The following is a 16,483-nucleotide window of genomic DNA, read 5'->3' on the forward strand; positions in this document are numbered from 1 at the left end:
TCCATACAAAATAATATGCCCCCAAATCTGCTAAGGTCAAAGTAGAAGTGTTAACTAAAGATCGTTTCATCTTGTTTAAAACAGAACTGCAATTGGTAATTAAAATAAGTTCTAAATAAAGTCAAATACTATGTGTCCAACACTGTAGCAGGCAGAAAGTAAAGCAAGACCAGCATGGAAGGTTAGCAAGGATGCTAACTGAGCAAACAGGAACTAAAGACTTCAAGACTCATCTTTTGGTTATCAGATACATTTATCAGTGGTGGGATTCAGCCGGTTCTCTCCGGATCGAGCAAACCGCTAGCGGCGACTGTGCGAGTCTCTGCCCACCTGCCCAGACGTAATACATGCCTACTGTGCATGTGCAGAAGGCCATGTGCATGTGCAGATGAGGCACATGTGCTCACATTTGCGAACCGGTAGGGAAGGTAAGTGAATCCCACCACTGGTTTAACTCATGAGAAATATGTTCCTGAATGCAGCATTACATACAAGAAGTTCTATTTCTTAACTAGGCATTTTGCCTGGTTACCCCTGGAATTTTTCTCCTTTGGCATTTTCTTTCCTAAGAGGTAAATAAGATCCCACCAATATTTCCATGTGAAGAGTGGAAGGTTCTTGTCACCTGACATTTTTCTAACAGAAGCAAACCTCTATTATATTATATACAGTAATAGGCTGTGCAAAACTTTAAAGCAATGTTTGGCTGCAGTGGTAGGCTGGATAAGAGCCAATAAAAGATGGACATCCCAGGGGACCAAACATCTGCTATAACTTGTAAAGCCCTCCCAGAAGAAGTCTACATTCAGCCCAGCCCAAAGTCTGGGAAAAGAATCAGGTCTCCAAGGCAAAGTTAATGGACAGCAAGCTTTCAATCGTCACATATCTGGGAAGATATGTTCCATAAAGCAGCCTCTCTGACAGAAAATGCACCTCCTGAGTCTCATCAGATGACATTGTTTAATGAATGGGATCTGGAGCATGCCAATTCTGTTTGCAGGACAGGCAGCAGCAACAGAGAAAAGGCAAATTCTCAAATGAATAATCTCTACACTGTATAGATAAGGGGTCTCCAACCTTGGCAACTTTAAGACTCGTGGACTTCAACTCCCAGAATTCCTCAGCCAGCGAAGTTTCGCTGGCTGAGGAATTCTGGGAGTTGAAGTCCACAAGTCTTAAAGCTGCCAAGGTTGGAAACCCTTGGTATAGATGATGGTCATTAGTTGATTCCACCCCATGACCACCATCCAATTGCCACTTACTTGACTATGGTAACACTGCAGTTTGTACCATTGGGTATTTCTCTTCCAGAAGCCCAGCTACAATTAAGATCGTAATTGTAATGATAAATGCAAGAAATGTTTTCAGGTTTCTGTGGCAAAGCTGTAATTAAGTGGAACAAAAGAAAAATTGTCATCAGGCATTATTTAATTGCTTTACGGTCCTTTAAATGCTAAAAGCACAAGTATTTCCCTGAGTTATTTTCCTCATTTTATTTTCAAATAATAACCTGTGAGGCAGGGGTGAAATGCTCTCGGATCAGACTGGAACGCCCGATCCGGTAGCAATCTTGGCCAGTGGTTCGGCGATCAGGTAGCAATGGAAGAGCGAAGCTCCACCCACCCGCCCAGGTGTCATTACTTCCTGGTTTTAACCAGGAAGTAATGTGTTTTTTACCTTCTGCGCATGTGCATGTGCTTCCAAACCGGTAAGGAAGGTAAGTAGATTTCCCCCATACTGTGAGGTGTGTTCAGCTAGAGCAGGGGTGTCAAACTTGCATCGTCACGATGGCGTCACGTGACATATCGTGACTTTTTTCCCCTTTGCTAAACCAGGCATGGGCATGGCCAGCATGTGATACATTTGGCCTGTGGGCCGCAAGTTTGACAGCCCTGAGCTACAGAAAAGGAGTGACCCAAAGCCATTCAGTTAGTTTCCATGACTGAGGGGAGCCTCTTCAGTTCTAGTTTTTAACCATTATTTCACACTGGCACCTTTCATTTCTAAAGGGAGAGCTTTTTAAAATAAATATGACTAGCTTTTACATTATACTGTAACTCCTACTATAACCCCACCGTTTTTATTAGGAAATAATATTGTTCCACGTCTATCAGCTTTGAATTATCTTTGGATATCAAGATTTATCTGTATTCTGTTAAAGAGGATAAATGACATACAGAACAAAGGATACACACACAAAAACATTTTTCACTGTGCCAATGAAAATCTTCCTTCTGCCCCAATTAGCTCCAAGAAACAAATTCCAAATATCAAAAATATTCTTAGCCTTTACCAGGGATTCAATTGAATAAAATTGCAAAATTTAAACTGTTTAAGGCAGTCCTTGTTTAGCAACCTCAAATGGGACCTGCAACTCAGTTGTTAAGTGATCTGATCCTTAAATGGAAAATCACATGACATCCAATTAGGCTTTCTTTTCTCCTTTCCCCCTCCTTTGAAATGTTCACTTGGGTCCTGGGATAATTTGCCAGAGGGGAATTAATGAATGCATTTACATTCATTTGAGAGGAAGGGGTTACAAATAAATAAATAAATAAATAAGCAGGCACACAATGAGAAATACACATCCAAAGGAATGCACTAGTGCCGGCTGTTGGCCTACCTCAGGGGTCAGCAACCTGCAGCTCTGGAGCCGCATGTGGCTCTTTCATCCCTCTGCTGCGGCTCCTTGTTGCTGGTTGGCTCCACAATTGATAGGGCTTTTCGGTTAGGACAGATAGAGGAAAAAGGAGGCCACGCTAGGATGAGACTCTATGGTGGGGGAACCAACTTCCAGTCAGCAGAAGAAAAAGGACACCGCACTAGGAGGAGACTATGATGGGGGAACTAGACTTCCAGTCGGCTCCAGAATTGAAAAGGGGCTTCTGGTTAGGACCTTAGTGGCTCTTTGAGTTTTTAAGGTTGCCGACCCCTGGCCTATCTACTGCATGTTCCCAAGCCACTTAGAAGGCAGACAAAGCCTTCTAAATGGTATGATACCAAATAGTCTTGTCAATTACAAGTAAATTGGGGCTAACTAAGGCCACAGAGTTGATCTTGTTAATCTGCAACTTTTGGGGAAACTTTTGGGGAAGTGCTGGGCTTTAAAGAAAAACAACTCAGGAAACCATCAGTGTTTAAGCAATCTTGCCACTCTGCGAGTGAGGATGGGAGAAAAAGACCACATCAGGCACAGGACAAAAACACACTGAGTGACTATAATGGTGAACATGTGACTGAAAGTCACACTGTTAAGGCCTTGGTTGTGAAATTATTATTTTTTCTCAGCACTGTTGCAGCTTTGAACATTTGGAACACAAGGGCTATACAAGGACTACCTATACAGGTAGTCCTTGACTTACAACCAGTTGGTTAATGGCAAAACTGCCTATTTGGGAGAGGGACCTTGCACTTATGACCGCCATAAAACAGTAGAAAAAGTTGAGTCTGCTCATGTGATGCCTCGACTTATGACTGCAATGATTTATGACTAAAATTCCAATCACAACTGTGTCATAAGTCAAGGACTACCTGTGTTATTAGCCTCAATCATTGCTAGAAAGAAATACCACCAACTTTTATACTACCTGATCCTAACAGTTCTAAAAATTAAATAAAAATTAAATGTAATCGTTTTCTGCAAATTTATTTAGCATTGCAACCCAATGGTAAGAAACACATAAAAGATTCAATTTACCATTTAAGCAGAATTTGCAAAGTACTGTCAAGTTCCAAAGCACAAAAAATAATCCTTTAATTTGGCTCATTTTGCAAAGGCTGGACATTCTGTAATAAAATATAAGGTTTTCTTGTTAGATTTTTTTGCACAAAATGTTAGTAGTTCTCTGCCTATTGAATTCATAAAACCTAAGCATTTAATAATAGTAACTTTATTGTCATTGTATGTGTATACACAGTATACCCATACAACAAAATTCACTTAACACCCAAAGACCAGGTTGAACACACATAACAATCCCCAAACACACTCGCACCCACCACAATTCCCCACCCCTAAACCACCCAAACATCCACACAACAGACCAAGTTTATATATAACAATCACATAAAATATAAGATAGTATTCTATATGCATAGAATACACCACAATTGTTCCAATCCCCTCACCTCAATTTCTTATTCGTAGGTTGGAATAATTCTCCTGTAATATTCACTACATACAGTATTTTATTAAGTATTAGAATGAAAAATCAAGTAGTTTAATATACAGTTAAACATCTTAATTGAATTTGAAATTATGACAAGTGGGAGGGAACAATAAACATTGTGCCTCACTTTCCTGCAAGATAATAACTTGTTATTAATACCATGTATTTCAAGGCTAGAATCTGAAAAAGAGCTCTGATTATGAATTGATCTTCTTCACAGGAATAAAACCTGCTTCCTATGATCTTATAGAACATTTAAAGATGAATGTATTATTGTACAGGTGAGTCATTAGGTGACAGTAGATTTAATTATATATAGCTTGAATCAAGATATTGTCATGGTTGCTGTCCTTTTATCTGAAAACAGAACTTCTGATTTTACTTCTTAGTTGACATGTTTAGATTTCTTTAATTCCTCCTTTATTATTTTTTATAAATAACTCAAGGCAGTCTTACAGAAGCCACACATCATTACATGCCACAACATATGTACAAATGATAAATTACATGGAAATGGCCAGTAATAACATGGCATCAAGAATATCACTTATCCTTCTTCCTTCAACATTAAGGCACACTATTTAAGGTTCTGCCCAAGAAAAACAGAAACAGTAAGAATTTAATAATGAAAAATTATAGGCAAAATAGATAAAATAGAAAAATATAGGTTAGATAGCATCACCACCAGATGGATTCGTAACTAGCTGACCAACCACACTCAACGTGTAGTCCTCAATGGAACTACATCTACATGGAGGGAGGTATGCAGTGGGGTGCCCCAGGGCTCTGTTTTAGGCCCAGTACTCTTCAACATCTTCATCAATGATTTGGACAAAGGGATAGATGGGGAACTCATCAAATTTGCAGATGACACCAAGCTAGCAGGAATAGCCAACACTCTGGAAGATAGGCTTAAGATACAGAAGGATCTTGACAGACTTGAACAATGGGCGCTATCTAACAAAATGAAATTCAATGGTGAAAAAAGTAAAATTCTACACTTAGGCAAGAAAAACAAAATGCACAGGTACAGTATATGTGGTACCTTGCTCAATAGTGGTGACTGTGAGAGGGATCTTGGAGTCCTAGTGGACAATCACTTAAATATGATCCAGCAGTGTGCAAAAAAGCCAATACAGTTCTAGGCTGCATAAACAGAGCAAAATCAAGATCATGTGAAGTGTTAATACCACTTTATAATGTCTTGTTAAGACCACACTTGGAATACTGCATCCAGTTTTGTTTGCCACGATGTAAAAAAGATGTTGAGACTCGAGAAAGAGTGCAGAGAAGAGCCACAAAGATGATTGCTCCAACAAAATGCTCCAACACTGGAAGTTTTTAAGAAGAGATTGGATAACCATTTGTCTGAAGTGGTATAGGGTTTCCTGCCTAAGCAGGGGGTTAGACTAGAAGACCTCCAAGGTCCTTTTCAACTCTGTTATTCTATTCTACTCTATTCTATTCTTGCCCCAAAACTTTTAATTTTACACAGCTTGTTATTGAAAGAAGCTTTTTTCCCCACATTCAGCCCTTATCTACAATGAGTCCTTATTCAGTCTTCAAATACTCCCCCATGGGCCTGACTTACCAGTTACAATTACTTGTACTTTGGGGTGGTAGAGAATTGGCAGTAGCACTCTTCAATATAACTTGTCTATACATGATAAGTATCAGAAGACATCATAAAGAACCTTGTATCATATGAAAGAGCTATTTTTTTTCCAGATTTTTTTTAAGTTTGAAAGCTCTACGCAAATTGTTCTGGAGCTGCAAAAGTGGATAGGGTATTAGAGTTTGTGAGTGTTTTTTAATGACTTGCTTTCACAAGCTGCTTTGGAGATAATTCAATTAAAAATTCATATTTCCAAAATCAATAAATAGAACTTTCTACAGGTTATTAGAACATACTGAGGTCACGTTAATTAATGCAACTTGCAGAAATTCTGTCCAACAGTCAGAACATTTTATGTGGGCTTTAATTGCTAATAATAATCTCCCCTTGTTTTCACTGCCCTTCAGTTCTTAGAGTAATACTGATGTTTATAGTCATGAGTAAACAAAACAATACTCTTAGGGACTGATTTTTCTTAGAAAATATATGCAGGAAAAACTATTTTATTTTCTCTTAAGAAGCCTCGGTCCCTTTGTCCTTTTTCAGACAGTTTTTCTCCACCTCTTTCAGAAGGTGTATTGTCTCCAAATCCTTTACTTGGAGACAATCCAAATAAAATGAATTGATATTAATACAGTGTAAGACTTCTGAATCCCTAGTGCCGCGTAATGGAGTGAGCTCCCGTTACATGTCCCAGTTTCTGCCAACCTAGCAGTTTGAAAGCACGTATAAAATGCAAGTAGAAAAATAGGGACCACCTTTGGTGGGAAGGTAACAGTGTTCCGTACGCCTTTGGCGTTTAGTCATGCCGGCCACATGACCACAGAGACGTCTTCAGACAGCGCTGGCTCTTCGGCTTTGAAACACAGGTGAGCACCGCCCTGTAGAGTCGGGAACGACTAGCACATATGTGCAAGGGGAACCTTTACCTTTACCTTTAAGACTTCTAGAATTGCTTAATTATACGGTGTCTTCCAGAAATGGAACGGCTATAATTATTACATTAAATCATAATTTCAAATCAGAATCATTACAGTTTTTACTTTATAATCTCTTACTTAACTTTATAATTATAACCATAATTTACAATACTAATTTGCCACATGAAAACAAACCATGGTATGCCACTTGTAATATTGTGCCAAATTATTTCAACTTCTTTGCATTGAACTTTGGTAACAGTGCAGAAATTACCTTAAATTTAATTTGTGCAGAAATTACCTTAAATTTAATTTGTCTGGGCCAAAAAGCTTAATTTGATTTTATCAGGTTTTTAAATTTTGTGTATTTATGTATTTTATTGTTGGCTGTTCACCGCCCTGAGTCCTTCGGGAGTAGGGCGGTATACAAATCAAATAAACTAAACTAAACTAACTAACTACCTAAGCAGTTTATCTCAAATAATATGTTTTACTAGGTGTACATATTTATGTTACAAAATTGTAATATAAAATATTTCCCCATTAGAGCAGCAGTAGTAGTAGTATCTAGGAAATGGAAAGAAAAGTTTACTGAGATTCTCCTCTTAATAGAACATCATAAAATGATATCAGCAATTAAGTCGAATTTCACTTTAAAAGGAACTCAAATTGGATATAAGAAATCATCAAAGTCATCTATTTGTAAATATATGTTTAAAAAAAAAACAAATTCCACATCCAAAATGAAAACACACATCTTAAAGCTGCCAAGTTTGAAGAACACTGTTTTAAACTAATAGTAATTTTAATTCTAGGACAAAATTTGGATGTTTATAGGAGCCCCTTTTAATATGCCCTTTCCCTGTATAAAAAAGGACAAGCTAGTTTAATGAAAAAACTCATAGGACTTTTATTATATTTCTTATATTTCTGCTAGCTATAAAGAATTGTTTTAGCTACCAAGTTCAGACATAGTTTAATAAAGGGCTGATTTTATACGCTTTTCAGCATATGGAAAACTTTAGAAAAATCCTCAAACATTATTTATTTCTAGTACAAAAAGACCTAATTCCCCAGAATTACAGAGACTATGCAGGAAGTAGGTCTTTTTGTACTAGAAATAAATAATGTTTGGGGATTTTTATGAAGGATGTGGGCATCCTTAGCTTGAAGATTCTGTTGTGGGACCTCAGCAGTAAAACTGTCCCTGCTTTATCATGGGGAAGTGAGGGTGTTTTTTATTTGTTTGTTTTTTTCACTCTGGAAGAATGGTGGGCCACTTATCTCCATCCAGGGCTTGCCCAGAGAAATGGGAAGGATGACTTTTTACCTAGTGCAAGTCCCTAGCTCCCCTACTGGTCCTGAAAATCAGTGGCAGGGACTAGGGGCTGCACTCATAGGACCTTCAGGGACAACTGGGGCAGGAGAGGCCAAGCTGATCTCCAAAGGCTACACTACAAACTGCTGGACCTATGTTGTGTCAGCCAAAAGGAAAAACATTTCTTTGGAAGCCAAGCAGGAAAAGATGGATAGAAGCTGCTTTTGTGGTGGGCTGGGATTGGATTGAGCGTAAAGTTCTGCATTCATGTCTTCCACAAATCATCAGTGACATGTCTTTGTGCTGGCTCAAGCAGATTCCACAGTCATTGCTGGTTGTTGTTGTTGTTGTTTTGGGGGGGAGGGGAGTCTTGTTCCTCAACTTTAAGTTCTACTTGAAGGAAACTCCCTCATAAGAGACTGAGTTTTGTATGACCTAACTTTGAGTAGACTTGTAGCTGGGTTAATATAGCAAAACTCTGTGCTGTCACTTGTTTTTATAAGTTTCTGCTGGCAGAGAGTGAGGTAATTGATTAATATAAATATGAGTTGAAATATTTGTCCCATTTACATGTTGAATACTCATCAAATAATTGTAATACACTTCCAAATCTAGTTATCGGTTCTGCTACCTATTTGTTGGTAGATGGGTAAATACTTTCAAAGAGAAAAAGAAAAAAAAATAGAAAATGATTGCATGCACAGTACAGATAGTCCTTGACTTACGACTGCAATTGAGCCGAAAATTTATGTTGCTAAGTGAGAAATTTGTTAAGTGGGTTTTGCCCCATTTTACGACTTTTCTCACCATATTTATTAAGCAAATCGCTGCAGTTCTTAAATTAGTAACATGATTGTTAAGTGAATCTGGTTTCCCCATTGTCTTTGCTTGTCAGAAAGTCGCAATAGAGGATCACATGATTCCAGGACACTGCAACCGTCATAAATGTGAGTCAGTTGTCAATCATCTGAATGTAAATCGCGTGACCATGGGGATGCTGCAACGATCATAAGTCTGAAAAATGGTCATGTCACTTTTTTCAGCGCTGTTGTAACTTTGAATGGTCACTAAGTGAACTGTTGTAAGTTGAGGACTACCTGTACAAGATTTATACTGACTTTATAAAATGATTTAATGTGCCTGCTTTCCCTCCAACTGTAATACAGAATACTAAATGCCAGTGCACACTCTGCAATTCAATAAATTCTTCTGGAGAACTTAAACATTTTTTAAAATGCTGCTTTTTATTGAAATAAATAGTATTGGGAAATGCTGGATAAAAGGTTATACCTTATTTGTTGATTCTTGAGTTGACCTGGGATGGCCTTAAAATTATTTGAATTGTTAAAAAAATGAATTGCCAAATTAATGGAATATGCAAACAACTTCAGAAGAATCTCTTACAGCACCTTCTTCTACAGAAAGGGCCTCCAGCTGTACTGGACTATGCAGAAAATCCTCGACTTATGATCACAAGGGAGCCCCAAATTTCCATTGCTAAGCAAGGCAGGTGCTGATCGAGTTTTACTCCATTTTACAACCTTTTTGCAACAATTGTTAAGAGAGTCACTGCAGTTAACTGAAACATGCCATCATTAAAACTGAATCTGGCTTCCTTCTCCAGGCAGCTGCTGATTTACCCCATTTTACAACCCTTTTGCAACAGTTGTTAAGAGTCACTGCAGTTGTTAACTGAAACATAGCATCATTGAATGAATCTGGCTTCCCCCCTACTTCCTCCGTTGACTTCGCTTGTTGGGAACTGGATGGGAAAGTTACAAATGCTGATCATGTGTCTTTAGGATAATGCAACTGTCATAAATATATGCCAGTTTACAAGTGCCCAAATTTTCATCCATGGGGATGGATCCTAAATACGAAAAACAGTCCCATCACTGTTTTTCAGTGCCACTGTAACTTCCGTCACTACACGAATGGCAATAAATCAAGAACTACCTATAATTCCCAAAATTCCCACCCATGAATACAGTCCAATTCTTCCCAAATGAATTCCCCGTTTCAAATTTGCGCAATGCATCCAATTGAAAAATCCAAGGAGGGACAGTCAGATGGGTGTGAGCCCAGGCGCACACATAGGCACACATACACACCCACCCACCCACACCTTGGGCAACTCAGAACAAAGCTAGAGGTAAGTTTTCATTTTCATTTTTCAAAAATATCTTTTGGGCTACAATTTTAAAAGATTTCAGACGGTTTCTCCTCCTTCTCCTCCTCAGAAGATTCATCAAGAACCCAACCTTGAAAGGAAACGGCCAGGCTGTCCTTAATTTGCTATCGCTTCAAACGCCCAGATGAAGAGATGCAAGGCTTTCCCAACATTACAATTTAACTTGGAGCACCTTCTGGGAAAAGGCTTTCTCGGCTGAGTCCAGGAGGAGGAGGAGGAGGTAGAAGAAGGGAGAAGAGATTGGAGTTCCGTTTCTCCGAAAGAGATGATATTCGAGGGAACTTGAATTCCAGGGAACTTGAACAAGAAGCTGAGGGAAAAAATATGCAGAAAGGGATCGTGCAAGAAAAGGGGAATCGGAAGAAAAGACAGGGGGAGGGGGGAGGAGGAGGCTGGCTCGGTGGTGGGGCGTTAAGCAACAGGCAGGAAGTGAGCAAGAATTATTTGGAAGAGCTGAGAGTCAAAATGGGGTGGGGGAGGTCGCTTTCTCTGCGCGCTATTAAGAGTTCGAGGCGCACAAGCGCACTTGCTTCGCTTGCCGGACGCGTAAGAAAACTGCAAGACTCAGGTGAAAGATCACACACACACACACACACACACACAGCGCCCGGATAGCCATCGGTCACCAGTTACCGTCCCGATTTCGGCTGCTCACCTCCAACCACCGCAGGAGCCGGCTTCACTTTTCTCAGCCGACAGGCGAAATGACTAAGCCTCAAATGTGAGACTTTCCCACCACGGCTGAAGTTCCGCCTCTGGGCTCAACCTTGCGAGGAGCCGCCTGTTTTTTCCGCTTCTTCCAAGCGCTTTTTCCCGTCATTAAACTTCGGGGAAATCGGGGCCTGGTTTCATCATCGTTGCCCACAATGTGCGGGCCAGCTGTGAACGGCCTTCGGTTCACAGGTTTTCGGCCCGGGAAAGTTCTCAGAAATGACTCGAATGTATCTGGCTGCATGCAAAAGCCCAGAGAGGCTTCAGATGCTTCACCAAAGATAGACGTGCTAAGACATTTCAGAGATTGTACTATGAGAAGTCCACAAAGTCTTGATGGTTTTCCCAAAGGTGCTTTTTCAGGAGGCAATTGGATTTATTTATTTATTTATTTGATTTATATGCTGCCCTTCTCCAGAGACTCAGGGCGGCTTACAATGCTTTTAAGCAATAGCCTCCATACTTTTGTATATACCTGCTTAGTAGGGCTTTTGCCCCCCCCCCCCCCAGCGGTGTTCTATTTTATACGAAGTCAACTTATTGCCCTCACAAACCGGGTCCTCATTTTATCTACCTCGGAAGGATGGAAGGCTGAGTCAACCTTGAGCCTGGTGAGAACTGAACTCGCAGTAATTGCAGGCAGCTGGCAGCTAAATACTACTTTAACAGTAGTTTAGTCCATTGCACCACCAGGACTTTCTTAGTTTTTCTTTGAAAATTCTTTCAAAGAATTGAAAGAATTTCCATTCCATTTCTTGGATGAGAAGCAAACATTTTTGCTTCTCATCCAAGAAGCTTCTTCAACTCTGACAGGATGGTGGGGAATGGAAGGATTTATATTCCTTGCAGACAGCTGGTCATTTGCATCCTTTTAGAGAATCGTTGAAAAGTCTACTGACTTTTAAGTCTTGATGGCATCCACTGGAAGATTCAAATATTCAAAAGTGACATTGCTGCCCTGCTAGAAAAAGATATGGGACTTGGGACTGAGTCAGAAAACAGGAGATAGCGAATGTAACATTTAATTTTTAAAAAGGAACCCAAGGAAAAGCATAGGCCAGTCAGTTCAATGTCTGGTTAATACAAATTGATAGAAAACACAATCTAGGCACAAAAGGGGGACAAACCCTATATATTCTTTTATATCAGCACAGATGTTGCAATATCCTTCCTACAGCAGTGTTTCTCAAACATTCAGCTCTCAAGACTCAGAAATATTTTATCCTAATACATATTGAAAGATGTTTTTGAACAATAGACCCAAAAATTAATTTTAAGAGTTTCTGCCTCTATAGATAGATTCTGTTTAAAAGATGTTATGGAAAAGGAATAAGTTTTATTTGACAAGATTTGAGTCTGATCTGAAAGTGGATTTAAAAATGACAACCTAAAAGAATGAAATGGAAAATGATGCTACACTGGATATACAAAATAAACTAATATGTGGATTGCTTCTTTGATTAGGAGGCTTTAATCATGACAACCTAAAAGAATGAAATGGAAAATGTTACACTGGGTATACCGAATAAACTAATATGTGGATTGCTTCTTTGATTAGGAGGCTTTAATCATGCCCTAGTCACCTTCTGAATAGACTATTATAATGCATTCTAATTGGGGCTCCCCTTAAAGAGTATCTGGAAGCTTCAATTAGTGCAAAAAGCAGTAGCACAGACTATTATCTGTGCTCCTAGAATGGCACACATTACATCAGCTTCATGAGCTGCATCTGCTTCCAAGTTTAAATTAAGATACTGGTTTTGAACCTTAAAACCCTGCATGGCATGGGGCCAGGTTAGTTGAGGGATTACATTAATGTACCTTGGATGGATGGATGGATGGATGGATAATTGATTTCCAAGGTTTTTGACTTTAGACTGAATTATGTATAAATCTTATTTTTGTCATCAACTGGATGCACATGATACACTAAACTGTAACAACCAAGTTTGTACTGTACACTGAGGCAAAATTAAATAAAATGATATTATGGCGGAATGATATAACTTCATTACTGCTAACAAGAGTTTGTACAATTATTTATATAAATTTCAAAATACTGTCAAAACAAAAATAACACTTTTTCACAGACTGTTATTAGATACCTTTGGGCATTGCATCCAAAAGTATTTGAAATGTGGATGAATGTGGATTTACAGGCGAGTGTTACGTATAAACTAGGTTGACAAAATTAGAAATGAGGTGATAAACCACCTGGGAAAGCCAAAGGAAATCAACAAAATCATAAAAAAAGCAAAAGTTAAGACTATTTTGGACATGTGATGTGACACCTAGAAAAATACAGCATACTTCACTTAATCCTCCAGGAAAAAAATGAAGGCAAACGAAGTCCAGGCAGAAGAACAACATCATAGCTTTAAAATCTAAGGAACTGGTTTGGACAAAACTCAGCAGCACTTTTTTGTGCACCTGTTGATAAAAATAGGGTCGCCAACATGATCGCCAACGCCCAATAACGAATAAGGCACAAGAATTGCATCCATATCAATTTTCTTCTTACAGTGTAAATTGCAATATGCAGAGTCCGTGTGTATAAGTAGCCATCATGACCATTTAGTGACCAAGCACTGAATAAATGGTACCTTTGCCCACTCTTCAAAGTTCTGTCTGTTGCAGCATCCCAGAGGTTATGTGGTCAAAATTTGTGCACTTGGCATCCTGCCTCATGACTGCATGGGCACTTCAACTCTCCCTACTGCCTATCTGCAGCTCCCATCTCTGCCCTTTTGACCGCCCTGTACAATGGTGATCCTTAGTAGCACAATGCCCCAGCTGAAGTAGAGATCTAGGGCAGTGGTGAAATCTGAACTGATTTGCTACCAGTTCGCTGGCCATACATGCGTGCTTTGCGCCAAATGCATGCTGTGCGCATGAATATGCAGTGTGCATGAATGCAGTGCGCACCAAACGTGCACTGCGCACACGCACATGTGCAGTACACGCCAAAAGGAGGCTCAGGAAGGTAAGTGGAAGCAAGGGATCAGCTGTGGCACACTATTTAGCTTTGTTAGAAAGCAGTATTTCCTGCTTTCTAGCAAAACTAAATCCCACTTCACAGCTGATCGTTGGAAAGTTTTTTAAATTACCAGTTCGCCCAAACTGATAGCTAACTACCAGTTCGCCTGAACCGGTAGCTTTTTTAACTAAGTTTGTCCAAAATTGTTGGGTTTTTTTACTACCGGTTCGCCCGAACCTGTAGTTTTTATCACTACCGATTAGCCACCTTGGTCTGCCACCTTGCAATCCACCAGGTCTGCTGCCCTCAGCTGATTTTCACTCTTTTGTTGCTGACAATGAGGACCAAGCCTGTTTAGTTTAGTTTAGTTTAGTTTATTTGATTTGTATACTGCCCTACTCCCGAAGGACTCAGGGCGGTGAACAGCCAAGCAATAAAATACATAAATACACAAAATTTAAAAACCAGATAAAATCAAATTAAATCATTTTGGCCCGGACAGATTAAAACACCCCAATAATTTAAAAACAGATTAAAATTTACATATTAAAAGAGGGAGATTAGGCCAAGCCCGCTTGATGGAATAAAAAGGTCTTCACAGCGCGGCAGAAGGTGCGCAGATCCAGGATCCTCCGTATCTCTGGGGGGAGCTCATTCCAGACGGTAGGTGCCCCCACAGAGAAGGCTCTCCCCCTAGGAGCCGCCAGCCGACACTGTTTGGCTGACGGCACCCGGAGGAGTCCCTCTCTATGAGAGCGTACTGGCCGGTGGGAGGCTATTGGTGGTAGTAGGCGGTCCCGTAGATAACCAGGTCCTAAGCCATGGAGCACTTTAAAGGTGGTAACCAAAACCTTGAAGCGCACCCGGAAGACCACCGGGAGCCAGTGCAGCTCGCGCAGGAGGTGTCACATGGGAGCGCCATGACGCTCCCATTACCACCCGCGCGGCCGCACTCTGCGCCAGTTGGAGCCTCCGGGTGCTCCTCAAGGGGAGCCCCATGTAGAGAGCATTACAATAGTCCAGGCGGGAGGCCTGGCTCTATGCAAGGCAGTTGCTAGCTGTGCCAGCACACCAATGGCTAGCCTTGCCTATCTTACAGTGCTTTGGAGGCCTTCTAAACAGCAGAAAGTCACACACCAGCTGTTCTCGTAATTGTGCAAACCATTTTTGAGATGCTTCCAAAAGCAGGGCCAGTGGAGCAGAGGGCTGCAGGGCCAACAGAAGCAGTGGAGCGCAGGACAGCCAAAAGGGCAGAGATGGGAGGGGGAGGGAAGGAGGGGGAGGGAAAAGACAGCAATCCCTTCCCTTATTGAAGCTCAGGGCTGGGAGGGACCAAGATGGGGGTGGCTTAGATTAAGGTACATCATTGCTTATCGACTGGTGTGATTTGTTTATGGCTGCCACAGGAAAGGCCAGGATTGCCATCACTAAACAATGCAGTCACACGTCGTTTTATGACATCATTTAGTAATGAAAATTCTGGTCCCAATTACCATAATTCAAGGACCGTCTATATATAAAATTATTGTTTTCCTTTGGAGTTTTTTTTTTAAATATTAAGTTACCATTTAACAGCTCTGTCCTGGGTTGAAACCCAGGGTAAGGAATATGACAAGCACATGCTTCTGCTAATGGTATCAACCGCCACCCCAGCTATCACGTTGAGTAGCTCAGGCAGGGTCACTGTCATGTGGCAGGGAGCCAGGTACATAGTAAGCAAACCCATCTGCACCCCACGACCCCACTTCACAAGAAGGGACTCACATCTGGCTATCTGAGGAACAGTGGCCTCCCTCAGACAAAGACTTTCTCTAATAATTGCCGCTACCCCCCACACCCCTCCCCAGAGCCCTCGGCTGATGAAATGCACGGAAGCCTGGAAGGCACATTTCAACGAGGGGACCCCCCCCTCCTGGCCCAACCAGGTCTCCGTAATCCCAGCCAGGTCTGCACCCCCCTCCATAATAAGATCACAAAGGAGGGGGGCTTTAATTACCGACCTGGCATTACATAACATCAGTCGAGGACCCAGGGCCTGAACTCTGTGCAATCCAGGACGCTATGGGGGTATATCAAGTGCCACTGTAAAGTGTCTGTGGGTTATGGGAGCCTGGATTGGGGAGAAACAGGCTTTGGTTTAACCCTAGCAAGACCTGAGTGATTATGCGTTTTAGATCTTCTCAACCTGATTTCAGAGATTTTCCACCACTGGCTCTGGAGTTTGTATCCCCCCCCCTTCAGAACTGGTGCATAATCTGGGGGTCCTATGTTCTCAGCTCCTGCTTAAGGTAGCAGCCATGCATAGGAGGGGCTTTGCACATGTCCATCTTGTGTGCCAACTGCATCCATTCCTGCACCAGCCGGCCTTGCTTACCATTCCTTTGCAAATCAGATCACTTCTCAGATTATTTCAACAAGATCTACCCATCCATGAACTGTAATGCTGTTTCCACACTGGTTCTGCTCCCAATAGGTGCCCATGCTAACCATCTTTATTTCATCCACAAACTGAAAAAAAATAAGCAATCTAATGAAATATCACACAAACTTTCATATCCAAACGCTGAATACTCCATGATACA

At 40.8% G+C, this 16,483-nt stretch overlaps 1 protein-coding gene across 1 annotated transcript in view; it reads right to left on the reverse strand.

Moving 5' to 3' along the window:
• Positions 1-3,785, reverse strand: part of IL31RA (interleukin 31 receptor A) — a 35,882-nt gene extending 32,097 nt beyond the window's left edge. The window contains exons 1-2 of the mRNA XM_070935879.1: positions 3,698-3,785; positions 1,263-1,383 (exon numbers count right to left, since the gene is read on the reverse strand). Of these exons, the coding sequence (XP_070791980.1) occupies positions 1,263-1,383; positions 3,698-3,785 (209 nt within the window). The remainder of the gene's footprint in view (positions 1-1,262; positions 1,384-3,697) is intronic.
• Positions 3,786-16,483: the final 12,698 nt, after the last annotated feature.

The sequence above is a fragment of the Pituophis catenifer genome, unplaced genomic scaffold (genome assembly GCF_029215685.1).
Source record: "Pituophis catenifer annectens isolate HBS135680 unplaced genomic scaffold, rPitCat1.0.hap2 SCAF_2, whole genome shotgun sequence".
NCBI classification, from domain to species: domain Eukaryota; kingdom Metazoa; phylum Chordata; class Lepidosauria; order Squamata; family Colubridae; genus Pituophis; species Pituophis catenifer.